The sequence below is a fragment of the Hyposmocoma kahamanoa genome, unplaced genomic scaffold (genome assembly GCF_003589595.1).
Source record: "Hyposmocoma kahamanoa isolate Upper Pololo Valley unplaced genomic scaffold, ASM358959v1 66, whole genome shotgun sequence".
NCBI classification, from domain to species: Eukaryota; Metazoa; Arthropoda; class Insecta; order Lepidoptera; family Cosmopterigidae; genus Hyposmocoma; species Hyposmocoma kahamanoa.
Window position 1 is genome coordinate 15983319 of NW_020653854.1, and position 15153 is coordinate 15998471.

General features: G+C 34.0%; 1 protein-coding gene across 2 annotated transcripts in view; it reads right to left on the reverse strand.

The window, feature by feature from the left end:
* Window positions 1-15153, reverse strand: part of LOC113231793 (tyrosine kinase receptor Cad96Ca) — an 86196-nt gene that overhangs the window by 16965 nt on the left and 54078 nt on the right. For both annotated transcript variants that reach the window (XM_026466325.1, XM_026466326.1), the window contains exons 3-5: window positions 4151-4371; window positions 2122-2610; window positions 1505-1612 (exon numbers count right to left, since the gene is read on the reverse strand). In XM_026466325.1, the coding sequence (XP_026322110.1) occupies window positions 1505-1612; window positions 2122-2610; window positions 4151-4371 (818 nt within the window). The remainder of the gene's footprint in view (window positions 1-1504; window positions 1613-2121; window positions 2611-4150; window positions 4372-15153) is intronic.

Consider the following 15153-nt stretch of genomic DNA (forward strand, 5'->3'; position numbering starts at 1 on the left):
AATACTGCATACGCGATGTACGCTATAACTGAGTTGTTACCTGGTTCATTGCTATAATTTAAATTGTACCTACACAATTTCATTTTTAAATAAATTATTTTGTATTTTTTTTTGTATTTTGAAGCTTTCATAACTATCTCATCATTTGATTATAATGACTACATACTATGTTTTAGTCTGAAAATGTTGTATGTGATGATGAATTCACATAAAATATAATTGTAAGTCAATGCATAAAGTCCATAATTTACAGTTCATTTTTTAACCGACTTCAAAAAAGGAGGAGGTTCTCAATTCGGCTGTACGTTTTTTTTGTATGTATGTAACGTGATAACTCTGGTATTTGTGAACCGATTTTCATGATTCTTTGTTTGTTGGAAAGGGGGTACTTTCATAGTGGTCCCATTTCATTTTGAAGGAAATCATCAGCCTCTAAGGGTGGTTGTTCACGCATGAAGATTCATTTTTATAAATAGCGCCTAACTTTTCTTCAGGAGCAATTATTTTAATGGTTGATTTTGCTATTTCTCCAATTCAAGGCGTTTTTCTCTCAATATTCTTAGAGTAGTGAGAACCGATTTTTATTATCTCCAGTGTCAAGTCCTGTATAGTGGCGAATTTAAGGATATTTCAATAAAACTTAGCAAATAGACGTAATTCCACGTACTTTTGAGGTCGATTTTTTTAGTACTCTGTACTGAGATTATTTAGTGAATACACGGGTTGTATGTGGGGAAGGTGACACGTACATTAGACATGTACTTCAACAGACTAAACCAGGTATATCAACAGATTAAACCAGGTGATTTTTTTTAACAATGTCACATGGGCGTGCACTCATGGATTTAATTAGTCAGACAGCAATTTAAACGAGGTCAAAAATAGATGGGTCAATTTTAATGAAATTTTTTTTATTATGTAACTAGTTCTCGTAGTTGTATGTAATCCAGTTCAGTGTTTTCGATACAAACGACTAAATTACTCTTTACGCTATTGTATCAAATCGTACGCGAGCTTTCATTCAAATTCGATTCCATGTTTTATTTGTACACTGTAAATATTATTATTTTGGAGAAAACGCACTGCTGCTTGGTAATGGACTTAACTACATGATCATGCATGTACGCTTTCAGAAATACAACAAAATAGCTTTATAGTTTATAATAAATGGGATAAAAGACAAAATTTGTGGCGTATCAGATAGAAATACAGATTTAATATGGATTTAATGGTCAATTGGAGACACAATGATTTAGGTGTGATGAGTGAAGTTAGTTACAAGTCTTAAAAATAATCTAGTACTATTATAGTAAGACAAACGTCAGAATAAGAAGGCCGTCATGAAATATGTTTCGATCTGACAGACAGGAATCTGAGATCTGGCAGGTAGGAACGAAATGTAGTCTATTAGAAGAGAGAGAGGATATGACATAATCAATGGTGTGAATGTTATTGTAAATGAACACATTGCCTCAGAAGACTGTGAAAGGGGCCAAAAACTGACCTGTAAATGATTGTTGTCCCACGACTCGTAACGGTTGGAGTAAGCTCGTGGTCGATCCCACAAGTTAGAGGAGGCATCTTGTAGGACGATGCCACTCGAGTCTTTGCTCTGTGGACAACGCGACTCGGTTCATATGACAAGACAATTTGGAAGGTTTGCGGCAAACTTATGAGGTTTGGTTAGGCAATCTAATTATATGTAGTTAGGCGAAGGTTAATTCCAAAAGTTTGCGTTATACACATAGATTTTGCACACTGGACAAGTTTACTATTGAGGCGTCGCTTACAAATTTTATTTTTATAGAGTTTTTTCATAATTACAAGTAAATTATAAACAATGACGCGCCTAAACGCATATCTGTAACAAACACAAAATTTATGACGATAAAATGAGAGCTGACGGCTGAGACTGAAAACTTTGGTTAAAGTAATGTTGAATCAGGAATTAATTTCGTTACGTGAATTAAAGTGATGTGACATGGCCATGGCAAATCGAATTATAAAGAAACCTGATGCTTAGTTCACTTAATAATTTGGTGCATAACTTATCTTAATAGTTAACTTAAAATTAGATAAGTTTACATTCGAATGTGTGCATCATTATGTAGCGTGACTCACCATATCATCTTTTTTGGTCTTCTTATTGGGACTAGAGTTTTTCTTCCAAACAAAAAGTATGACAACAGCAACTATCAGTACCAAACCGCCGATAGCTATCAGTGGTATAACTGTTAACGGTACGTCATTGCTTGCTATGTCGTCTTGTGTTGAGGATTTGTTGATTTTCTTTAATTCTTTATCCATTGAGTTTTCTTCTGGTATGTCATCTGGTCTTTTAGGAGGACTAAGTGTGGTTGCAGTTGTTTCAGGTACAAGTGAAGTGACAGATACTTCAATATATTCCGTTGTACCTACAGTGGTACTTGGCATTTGAGGTGTAAACTTTGGTATTAGTGGTATATTCGAATAGCTTGGGAATGCAAATGGTGGAGGATGCGGTAACTTCGGCCTGTGGCCACTTTTGTCTACGACAAATGCTAGTACATCGGTTCGTTGTGGTATGTAGCCATCAAAGGTCTTTACCGAGAGCAAGTAGGTGCGGTTTTCCTGGAAAGAGATATAAATAGTGATATAGAAATAAATATTTTTATTTACAAACAGTAAATTCAAAATTCGCAGATAATGTGTTTAAGGATGTTTTATGTTTTACTAACAAAAAGAATAATTAAAATATGTCGAACAAGTCATGCGCCTGATAGTAAGCGACACGATTGTCCATAACAGTCGCAGTGCCGCTCAAAGATCTGAGGAGCACTGCCACTGCGCCCGTCACCCTGAGACATAAGTTGACAGGTCCCATGTGCCTGTAATTTCACCAGCACCCTTACTCTTCAAAACCAAAACACATTAATGCTCACATTACTGCTTGGTGGAGAAATAGGTGAGATGGCAGTACTTTCCTGGACGAACTCTTTCACAAGGAGCTCTACTGCTAGTTGTGGGGTTATGTTAAAAATCAAATTTACCTTAAATCCTATGCGAGTGTAAACGAGTTGAAGGCTGAGGTTCAGAATACGATTTGTAATACAATTCATCACAACACGTTATTAAAAGTTACTCAAAGTGAATTTGTTAAAAGATTAAATTTGTGTATCCAAGAAAATGGAGCTCATTTCGAGCAACTAATTAGTTAGAATACCATTTTTTTCGTTTTATTAAAATACGTTAAGATTTCATGGTTTTTTTTTTCATTTAATTAACCAATTTTGTGAGAGAGATTTTATTCTTGTAATTAACCCTATCGATCGATGCAATAAAAGTGCAGGGTGCATTTTTTTCAGATTAAAGCGGGTTCGATTCCCGCAAAAAAGTAGAAATTTTCGAAAATCTATGAATGCAGTTTTATTTCTTTAAAAAAATAAAGGAATGTTTCCTTTAAGTAAAAATTTCTACCTCCAGTATTTAGAGTACTTTCCCTCTAGGTGGCATTACAAATTTCCACCCTGTATATATGGACTTAAAGGGCACAATTATAGTCATTTATTTTTTATATTTTTGTATTATTTATGAAGTTAATTATTTATATTATTTAACTATATAATAAAGTTCTGTACATTACTTATTAAAATCCTTCATTTTAGTGACTTATTTAATAAAAGTGAAATATTATTTTTATGGATAAATCTGATTATGGGTGTTAACAATTATTGAGATAAATTTCTACAATAAATTTTGAAGACAGCCCTTTTTTTCTGATCTCGAATAGATAACTCTAGAGAATTGTACGCCTACAATAGATTATGAACTACGATATAGCCAATTCTCGGTGGGCAATGTTCAAATTAATGTTAGCAGTAAATTAGTTGCTGCTGAAATTCAATTATTTGTAAGTATAGTGATAAGTATGTACTTGTGCTTTGAATATTAAATGCCATTTATATTGTTACATTTTATTATACGTTGTGCGACTGACAGAAAACTTTCGTTACTGGTGTTCCAAAAATATAGGCGCCTGTACGTAAAATATTTTTTGCTTAGTCTCGCCATATTCAGCCTGAAAGTATGTGCATTCAAAACTAACATAATGTGTACAATAAGTATAAATTTCCTTGCATATACCTAAATAATATTTGATTATTATGCATACCTTATCCAAAAGCGTATCATTGACAGTGACGACCCCAGTGTGAGCGTCAATGGTAAAAGGCACGGGGTCTCCCTTGGTTTCCAGCTCAAAGGTGACATTGGCTCCGGTGTCTTCTCTATGGACCCTGGTGACTATGGCCCCGAGGTTTTCTGTGGATCTGACGTACCAGTTGCGCTCGACATGTGTTATACCCAGGAGCGGGGAGAATTGGTCCGATGATACTGAAATGAAATAAATAGGGTGAGTAGGTACATTTTTAATTACCAGTATTTATGACCAGGCTTTGAAGTATCACGATAATTATCTTGACAAATATGCCTTGATAATTGATAATCTTGATATTTGTAAAATTAATTGGAAAAAATTAATTTCACACGTTTGGACGTATCCAAATGTGTAAAATGTCAATCTCAAAAAGAGCCACAAATGAAATAGAGAGAGAGAAGAGAGAGAATTCCTAAAGATTTTTTGTCATGTTCGAGAATTCCTAAAGATTTAGTATCTCATTGTTTGTCGTTTTTAATATAAAAATATTTAGAGAAAAAACTATGAATCATCATGGATGATTATGGGATATATATCGGAAAATTATCACATAATTACCGTGATAATTATCAAAGAAAAGAAGTATTTTGATAACTTTGAATCTTACAACTAAGCGTTATCTGTATTTATGTTGTATTTTTGTAGTATTCTTAAACGTATACTAATACCGGTTAGGTTAAAGATTTTTTATCGCCTTTTGTATTATCAACTGTCAAAAGATTCCTTTTCGAGTATTTCCTCTATTTTAATTTTTTTTTGATACTTCCGCATTTTGCCTGAGGACATCTGTATCGTTAATGAAACTATTCATATTTATTATCAAATACATTACAGTGTGAATGTGTATAAAGCTACTTGAATACACAATAATTATACATATACAGTTGTATTTCTAGGTATAACGGTAGATGCTAAATTGCAATGAGGTCCACATATAAGTAAGTTATGAAAACGGCTCAGCTCTGCAGTGATTAAAAAAAACGGAAACTTTCAGACGTCGAAAGCGCTAGATTGGTTTACTTCATCTACTTTCACAGTCTAATGACATACGGTATTTTGCTTTGGGGTAATGCCGCCGATATCAATAGAATATTTGTCCTGCAGAAATGTGCGGTTAGGGCAATTTACAATCAGGCCCCCAGAGTATCTTTGAGAGATAAGTTTAAGGAAATTAATATTCTTATACTACCGTCACAGTACCTCTATGAAAATGTAATTTATGTTAAGAGAAATAGTAATCTCTTTATGAAAAATAGTGACAGACGTAACATTAATACGAGGAACAAAAATAAACTAGCTGTTCTCGATAGTCGTCTTCACAAAGTGACAAATTCATTTAAGGGGCAATGTACATGCTTCTATATCAAGATACCCGTTGAGATACTAAATTTGCCATTCACGAGGTTTTAAACTATAGCGAAACAAAACTTTATACTAAAGGTTATTATACAACTTCTGCGTACTTAGATGACAAAAATCCGTGGTAGTAACCCCTTTAGCTCATGGCGGTATTCTCAATCTCTGATGTTTGAAAGCAAAAAAAAATATTGTAAATGTTGAATGCGTACAAATGTTATTTAGAAAGACCAACCCCTAGAGTTTCTTGCTCATTCTTCTCATGGGAATCTGCCTTACGAATGAGCGGTAGAGTTTAACCAATGTGACGATTTAAAGTGTAATAATGACCTATGAAATAAAGATTATTTTGATTTTGATGTTGATTATACATATAGTTGCTATACACTAAAATTTCAAGCATTACACAACAGATTAATGAATTTCACCTCGAAATATATTAGACTGGCCACATTTTGACTTTTATGGTTCAAGAATGTACTTTCTCAAAAGAATTTATACGTTCACTTAAATGAGAAACTTAAATATAGCAACATTACATACGCTGTAAACATAGTACGTTGTACGAGAAGCGCTAAATGCATAAAATCTATGTAATACAAATATGACATTTTTAGGAGACGAATAGTTTCGACTCAACCAAATTAACATACTGGGCAAGAGTATCGTGCACAGACCACATAAATACTAGATCGTGCGTTCGGGCAAGCATAGTCTACACAGATTTTTCGTTGAAATATTCGATACTATCATTATATTTGAAATATATTTATGACAAGGTAACGAGTTTTCTCTGCTGCAAAGTTTACTAATACACGTATTTCAAACAAAACTCCGGAGTCAAGGTTATGAGTCTCTAGTCACAAGTAAATAACGATCGGGATTAATACCGCTGGCTGAACAAATATATTGAAGGCTGGTTATACATGGCGCCGCGGCGATAGCGTTTATTACCGCCGCAAGAGTTGCGGCGTCATATCGCAGCACCAGGGGCTCAACTGCAGCCCATGCGACGTGATCAACTGGAATCGTACATTAGTTGCGACAGCGCTCACCGCCGCTGCCTCAGTTTCAAGTAACGCCGCCCGCCGCGTTACGTAATATGAAAGTATGTAAACAAAAAGTGACTACAACTGCCACGCCGCAACGGCGACGTTGCCCCTGTTGTTACGGCGCCGTGTGTAATCAGCCGAACGGTTTTCTTACCTTATCAGCTTTGTGAGAAAATTGAATGTAATGAATCAAAAGAGAATCACGCGATTCTCTTTGTTACTATAAAGATATATTCATTCCTAGTTCTATTGAAGAAGCAATGGTGAAATATTTTCCTCCCAATGATTGGAACATTTGCACTACTGTCATTTACGTCAGATAATTACCATCACTCAAACAACCAAACCAATTACTTGGTCTCAAACTAGGAAATTCCTTATACTATGTATACCAGAGCAATGTAATTCACTGCGTGGCATTACCCAAAACACTCAGATTTTAGAAATACACAATTTAGAAAGGTTTATTCCTTTCCATTGGCCCTACCAGGAATCGAAACCGGGAGCCATCCCATCATATTCATCATCGTTCTTTACAGATGATACGTAGACTAAGGGTGCCTTCAAGATGCTTAAACAGGCGCTACAGTGGTGCGGCCGCCGCGCTTCCAGATATTGTATAAAATCTAGTGGTGACGCAGATGCCGCGCCACAAGCGCGATACTGCAACGCCCCTATAGGCGTCTATTTTAAAAGCGCCATAAACAGTCCTAGTTCCAAAAATGGAAGTTGAGAAAACATTAATTGTAAGAAACGGTATTCATGTTTTTCATAAGTTTTTTTTTGAAATTGGATAGCCCCCGGTGCTGAAGAAATATGACCCAGTCACCACACAATACTAGATACAGCAAGATTCAATACCTACATAACGTAGAAAAATATATATGGATATTTTTAAACTAGACGGAAAGAATTATAATATAATTCATATTATGTATTTTATGATTCAATATACATGTCCAAATTGAACAGTTCCCTTAAGCAAAGGGATGAGAACACAAATTTTACGGAATGCCTTATTACAAGTCTTATATTTTATGTATATTAAAGATTGGTACAAAACGGAATGCTTAGATATTGAGCAACCGACAGGATTTAGTCTGTCTAAATTCTTCTCCGATTAGATTAATCATTATGTATCTGCTTAAAAAGGTCTGAGCAGCTTATGTTCTAATGAGAAGTACGAAGTTAAAACTTTTTTTATCATTGGAGGTGAACAGTCCACTAAAAAGAGTAACTTCTTATCTAGAAGATTAAAATGACCTCTTTGTTATTATAAATACACATTAAAAGTATTCTAAGCAAGCATGAATTTAATTCTAAGTATAGTGCCGGTATTTTATTCTACTCATTTAAGTTATCTTCATGAGAAATATTTGTCAAGACTTGCCTAAAACCAATAAAAAAAAAGAAAACGCTCGAGATGAACAACGACATTTCTAAGTGATTGTACGGTGCCACAGACAAGTAAATAATGACTTTAGACATGCAATATTCTCTTTTTGCGTCAGACTTAAAAATAGTATCATTAGCAGAAGTTCACTATAAATCGAAAGGGAACAACCAACCAATCAACTAGACCAGACTTTCATGACTACTCAAAGATTCTGTGAAAGGTTGCATTCTCATACCAAAAGTCACATAATATTGCAATATAATGATACCGAGTTGTATATGAGTCAATCTTTTTCTTAAAATGAATTTAACAAAATTGTTTCAGATCTAAGTATTTGTTGAGTAGGGTATGTCGTTAATAACATTTTATTATTAAGTTTATTTTAGGAATTGGAAATATGGATTTTCATAGTAATTTCGCCTTTATCAAATACCGATACTTCGTTCTAACGTTGTCGAAAATATACAAGGTAATAATGTAAATATCTTTACATATTTTTCCCAAATATAACATTTTTTTAAATTGTTTGTTAGGAAAAATTTTAAATCTATGGAACATGAAAATTCTAAACAAAAACTAACTTTAGTAAGTCTTAATTAAGAGAAAGGTTTTTGGTTGTACATTAAGAACAAAGTTTTATATCCTCCATCATCCACAACCTTTTCGCAACACAATAACATGAATAAAATGCCAGGGTTATGACCTAACTGCTTTGCGAACGTTTATTATATAAACCGACTTCAGAATTAACTTGGCTCCTTATTAAAAATTCCTAGTAATCCAATGACGTCAAACTTTAGAAACGTAGCGAAAATATGAACGTTATGAAATAACGTGAATGGAATACAAAGATAATATGGTAACGTTACGTATTTCGCGCGTAATCCAAGGTTAGTCAAGTGAAAGTGTGAGACGGCTGCTTTCACTCCGGACATATTTGTTCGAGCGAACAGTTGCTGTCCTTCTTTGATTTTACGTATAAGAAAGAGTATTAATGATGTAGCAAGAAAATCTCAATGAGAATTCGATTAGTAAACATTGTGCGCTGGCTGATGTTTGTTAAGTAATTAATTAGTCGGGAAGTACTGGACACAGTTAAATAGAATTTTTAGATTTTAAATATAGAATTTCTAGAAGCTCCTTCCGATTTCTAAATTCGGCTACAAATCCAGCTATATACGTACAAACTGTTACCTTTTAGAATTTGCTTTTATTTCAATAAATGACGTAAGGTAAGAAGTCTACAGAAAATTTTGAGGCTCAATTTGATTTATTTGTATTATGAATAAAAGAGTAGATATTTGTCTAAAGACGAATGGACACATTTTATTCAAAATATCCTTTTCAAGGTTTAGTAGGTAATACGTTCTACCAAACACCTCATGTATGGTACCAGCTTTAGAGATTAACGACTACTTAGTTAACTGGTAGTGTCCTCTTCCTGTAACGATTCTTGAGTTCTGACATATTATAACTCTGCGATGAAATCGAAGTCCAGAAACGTATACTGACAACTGTCACTGTAAAAGCGACATCTCATAGTTCGTAAACCTTTTTTCCGGAGCGTTTATTAACAGGTTCTAGTCTTCATATTTAATACTTAAAAAGTAATAATTAATTAGAATGGAAAAAATACCCTTTTGGGTAAAATATTTGCCCAAAAGGATATTTATTAAATTATTTTATAATAATTAAGGGTAAAAGGGGGCTTATTTCGATTAGGAACATAAACTTAAACTTTTATACTAACTACTAAACTATTATAGTTTTGTTTTAGATATAAATGGCTAACATGTCATAAATTGTCTATAGCGTTTACGTTCCGTAAGGGTTTGTCAATATTAGCGGAGAGGGTCTCACTCTGTTATACGTACAGATAAGTACAGACGGCAGCACGTCATCACGATCACGAAGTATCCCGTTCCGTTGCACTGGAGGCGGTATTACAAAAGTGTATAACTTGAAGCGCTGTTGACTGCACCAATGACAATGTTAGATGTATTTAATTACTCAAAGTTACATTGTTTTTAGTTCTTTACATTTAAAAATACACAGTAATATACAAAGACATATTAACGTACACATGCATTACATTTTTAATTATAACTATTCCAATACAATATATTATATTTATTAACATTATTAATATCAAAGCTGGCATCCAACTCTTCTTTTTTTTCACAGAAGTCGGCTATATTAAAATAACTTTTTAATATAAGAAATAGTTTCAATTGATTTGTAAATGCGGAGTTCTTTTGAATAATTTTAAGATGATTCAGTAATGCTTATCTTATTAAATATAAAACAAACGTTTTAATACTATTTTAAGCAATCATTAGATAATGAGGGTTCTTAAACTCGAGGACCGTCTTACAATTTTGATTCTGAACGAAAAATAGCGCTTTTGTGACATGGTCTTAGACTATGGAAACCAAAGGACATGTTATATTGACATACATAAATCAGACGTTATATGTATATGATGCATTTAGACTTTGAAAACATAAACATTTTATTGTCTTTGTTTAACTACTGAGTGCCGTCGTAAGCCAAAAGAGATAGCACTACATTGATTTATGTCAAACACGGGAATCGAAAATACGTAACGTCATCCTATATGCCAACTGTCCTCATTTTACCATTTTTGGAGTAAATCAAATGTCAAAACCAATGTTTGGCCAAATTTTTTAGTGAATTATTCACATGAACTGTAATGAAATGACAAAAATATTGACAGTGAGAACAATAATTAAGTATTGATAAAAATGCGTTGTTGCAGCATTAAGGGGTGCGGCAGTAGAAAATCGGAAACCAACCGAATGTTACATTACACTGTTATTTTTCTGCCTATAAACATACAATAGTCCAAATATCTCATGTAGTTAGACTCTTTTAAGTAGTTTATGCATAAGTCTTGCCGAATTTTGCTTTGGTTACTTTAGATTGCCTGTTTATTAGTATATTTTGATGATTGTTGATAACGATTATTTTGAGATAGTGTTGTTCTAGAAAGCAGATATGTTATCGATATTCTGTCATTAAAACAATACTTTGCGAGGTTTTTATTATTTCATTATTATTATTTTTAAAGTTTACCTGCAAATGAAAAAGAAAGAAAGAATGGTTGCAAATTACAGGACTGCCGAACATAAACATTGGATCAAATACCATCTTCGTTTGTTCGCTCCATTTTGAAGACAAATTTTAATAGAATTTTGTATGTAACTAGATTATATGAAAAAGCAATTCCATCGTTACATTTATTGGTAAATAACTTTATATTTAATTTTGATTAAAACGGCTCATTACTTACCTAGTAATAATAGCCTAGTATTAATCATACTTTGATTACAGTAAACTATACAAATTTGCAAACATAAAAAGCAGTTTCAACATTCAAGCCATACATTTGCATATCGATATTGACTTATCTATGATTATGGTACAACACTAAATCCGCCATTTGTGGTGGACATTTTTGGTTTAGGTAGGGACGTTTATTCCGTAGATAGGGCAGCTCCTTTCCTTTATTTTTTTCCATCCTCTAAGGACATGGTTTATGAAATTATAATTGACAGACAGGAGTAGAAAAATGAAATTTATGATTTAATAAAATTTTGTTTGTACATACACACAATTTAAGAACAATATAATCTTGTATTAATTTTTAAACATTTTCATATTTCCACTATTTAAAAATCTTTTTTTGTAATACCTTTGTTTACATTTTTGGATTTCGATTCCGTCTCAGAGTCATATGGTCATATTCCAGAACTCTACTCAATGCTCAAGCCAGGACTTGAGTATGATTTAAAGCCCTAGAATCATACTCAAGTCTTTGTCTTTGCCTTTAGGGTCGTATTTCCGGTGCTTGAAGTCATACTCCCGCCTTGACTTGAGCATTGAGTAGAGTTTTGGAATACGACCCATAATTTTTATTCGAAATTTATATAACGATTTCATCAACTTTCAATTTTTATTGAATTAATATTCACTTATTTTTTGTGAAATTACTCCACTAGTTTGTTATATTTAGTAATACAAAGATCGAACACTCAGAAAAAAATCCTTCGATCCGGCCGGATTCGAACCGACGTCTTCTAGCTTACCGTGCCAGACGCTATACCAACTAAGCCACGGAACGAACCAGCGGACCTCACGAATTTTTCTGTGCATGCGTCGTATTTGGTTTTTTCAACGACTTTTTTAGTCTTAGCGCCATCTATGAGAAATCTATGAAAGTTTTATCACCCAGTTAGATATTATAATATATCTTTACAGTTAGATATCTTTACAGTTACCAGTCCTGGCAAGAGATGCCGCTATTCACTGTATTTTAAATTTTTATTGAATTAATATTCAATAATTTTTTGTGAAATTACTCTACTAGTTTGTTATATTTATTAATACATAAACCGAATACTCAGAAAAAAAAAGATTTCATCTACTGTTAACTCATAAATAGTATTTTCTAAAGTCAATAACCACCAGGTACTAGATGATCCAAAAGTGCTTTGGATAAAAAATAATGATAGTTCTGCGTTGACCATTTATCGTTACCATCTTCGTTTAACGGTCCAATAGTTAAAAAAGTGGGACGTAACGTTGTGATGTTTTCATATTTCCCAGGCGGTAGATCCCTTTTAATTTCAATTTGTTATATGTATAAGGCATTAATTAAGGAAATGTTACACCAAACATGCTTAATATAGAATTAAAAAAATTAACCTTTAAATCTTCTACTTAAGTGTACTCATCTTCTCTTTACTCAAATTATTCTTTCGGCTAAGCTTATCCTTTGACGTGAGTAGCTGTCAGTCTTCTGGTCACCGGGATATTAAGCGAGGCGAAGGCTTTGTTTCACATTATTTATGAACAGTGATGGCTTTACCTATGGGCTCATTCAGAGTGCAGGCGCGAGCGCTGCGGGGCGGGTGCGTGCGCGCGGGTCTCAACCTCTTCCGATACGGCTACGAGTAGGTAGATCCACATCGAAATCGCTAACAGACGCTAGACGCTAAACAAAGCACTGTGAAGGGTACGGGCGACCCATCCAATAGATCTACCCGCGCCGCGCGCGGTGCCACTATACACGCAAGGAGTGTTTACGGTTATTTGATTTACACGCACCCGCGCCCGCCTCCAATCTGTATAAGACCTATGGTGCAAGGTGTGCGGCGCACATGGATGCAGGGTCTTGTACACGGCGCCGAGTTCTGACGCCTCCAAAGAGCCTGCGTTGCTAGCTGCGCAAGCGAAGTAAACGGCCTTTTGCTTCCCGACGTCATTTATAATTGCACCATTTGCACCCGAATACCCGATCACTGACGTAAATGGAACTTTAAGTATTCTACTTGATCGCCTACTAGAGGGCGCCAGAATTTTAGAATTCCGAATATTTTTAAACGACTTCAAAAACTGGAGGAGGATCTCAATTCGCCCGTTTGTTTTTTGTATGTATGTTACGCGATAACTCCGGCAAAAAAAAATTGTGAACCGATTTTGATGATTCTGTTTTTGTTCGAAAGAAGGTACCTCAGTAGTGGTCCCATTTGAATTTGAAGAAAATATTCCACCTGTAAGGGTGGCAAACTAGGGGACGAATCCGGTTTCGCTCACTTTAGGGTAACAGATTTCAATAAAACTTGGCAAATAGATGTAATTCCCCGAACTTTTGAGGTTGGTTTTTTAGTACCCTGTACTGAGATTATCTAAATTAAAGAAAGAAGTGAGTTCGAGTAAAATTATTCTTTAATTAAGCATTACATTCGGTACATTCCTTTGTTCTATATTATCTTATTATCTTCAACTATATCAATTATTCTATCTCTAGGGATTTTAAAGCAATAAAAATAACACAAAATTGCTTATAGCGATGGTTAGATTTGTAGCCCTTATTTTATGAGAAACCATTATACCAAAATTTTCATGTAAGCGATTATGTTTTATGACTTTGTTATAACAGATTTTGTCTTGAAACTGCTTGGCGGCACCATAAAGATACGAAAATAACCATTTGTTTAAAATAATTGATAACTTATGGTAGCTATAAAAAATGTTTTCAATACAGTTTCTTGAAAAGTTGTATTTCGAAGCGGGGAAGTTAGTGTGTGAAAGTTTTTTTTAATTCAAGATGGCCGTTTACGAGTTTAGTGTAAGTAAGTTTTTATTATTATGTTTGGAATAAATTATGCAAGAAGAGTATGCTAAATGGTTAATTTGTTAATATACATTGCTTCTATAACAAATTCTAAATGTTAATTGTTTGGCCCGTATTTACTTTGCACCTTGTTTGTGTAAAAAGCCGTGGCAGCCTAATGGTTTGACCTACCATCTTTCAAGCAGAGGCTGCACCTCTGAATTTTTCCGAATTTACGTGCGAAATTGAATTGGAAATTTACCATGAGCTTTTCGGTGAAGGAAAACATAGTGAGGAAACCTGCACGTCGAAGACAGTTCATAACCCTCAGAAAAACGTATGAAGTCCCCAATCCGCCTTGGGCCAGCGTAACTATGGCCTAAAAAACCCTCGCCTGAGAGCAGACACGTGATCAGTAATGAGACGTATAAATGGGTTGATGATCATGGTCTAATTTGTACGTTAACAATTGACTTGAAGTTCATTATGCTATGACTACAAAATTTGCTTTCATTCAATTTAAATCGAGCCTTGCCAGATGTCTTTGTTTTTGTTTGACACATAAATTGGCATTAATTTGCCCGATATTAACTAAACTTTTCGGTTCATAAAATTGTTCTAAAAAGGAAATGAAACTATTTTTCCTAACCTAACCTATAACGAGCCCGAGACGTTGGATTGTTTGAAAAAACAAATATAGGCGATTTAAATCCGTAAAAATAATTTCATTTCTTAAGTATAACAATCGCGAAAACCTAAGAACTTTTTATTCATGTTTATTCTTTTTCTCAATTAAACAATGTTTTAAACCTTCGAAACCGCGAACGAACTTATTAAATTAGAAAAATATGATTCCCGCACTAGTCTGACAACATTAAACATCAATATCAATATTATGAAGGCGAATCTAACGTGAAAAATAATCCACATTAAGAAAAAACAACAGGAAAAAAAGCGCTGTTTTCTCATAAATATGTTCACAAACATGGTTAAAAGCGGTTATTGTCAAAGACAT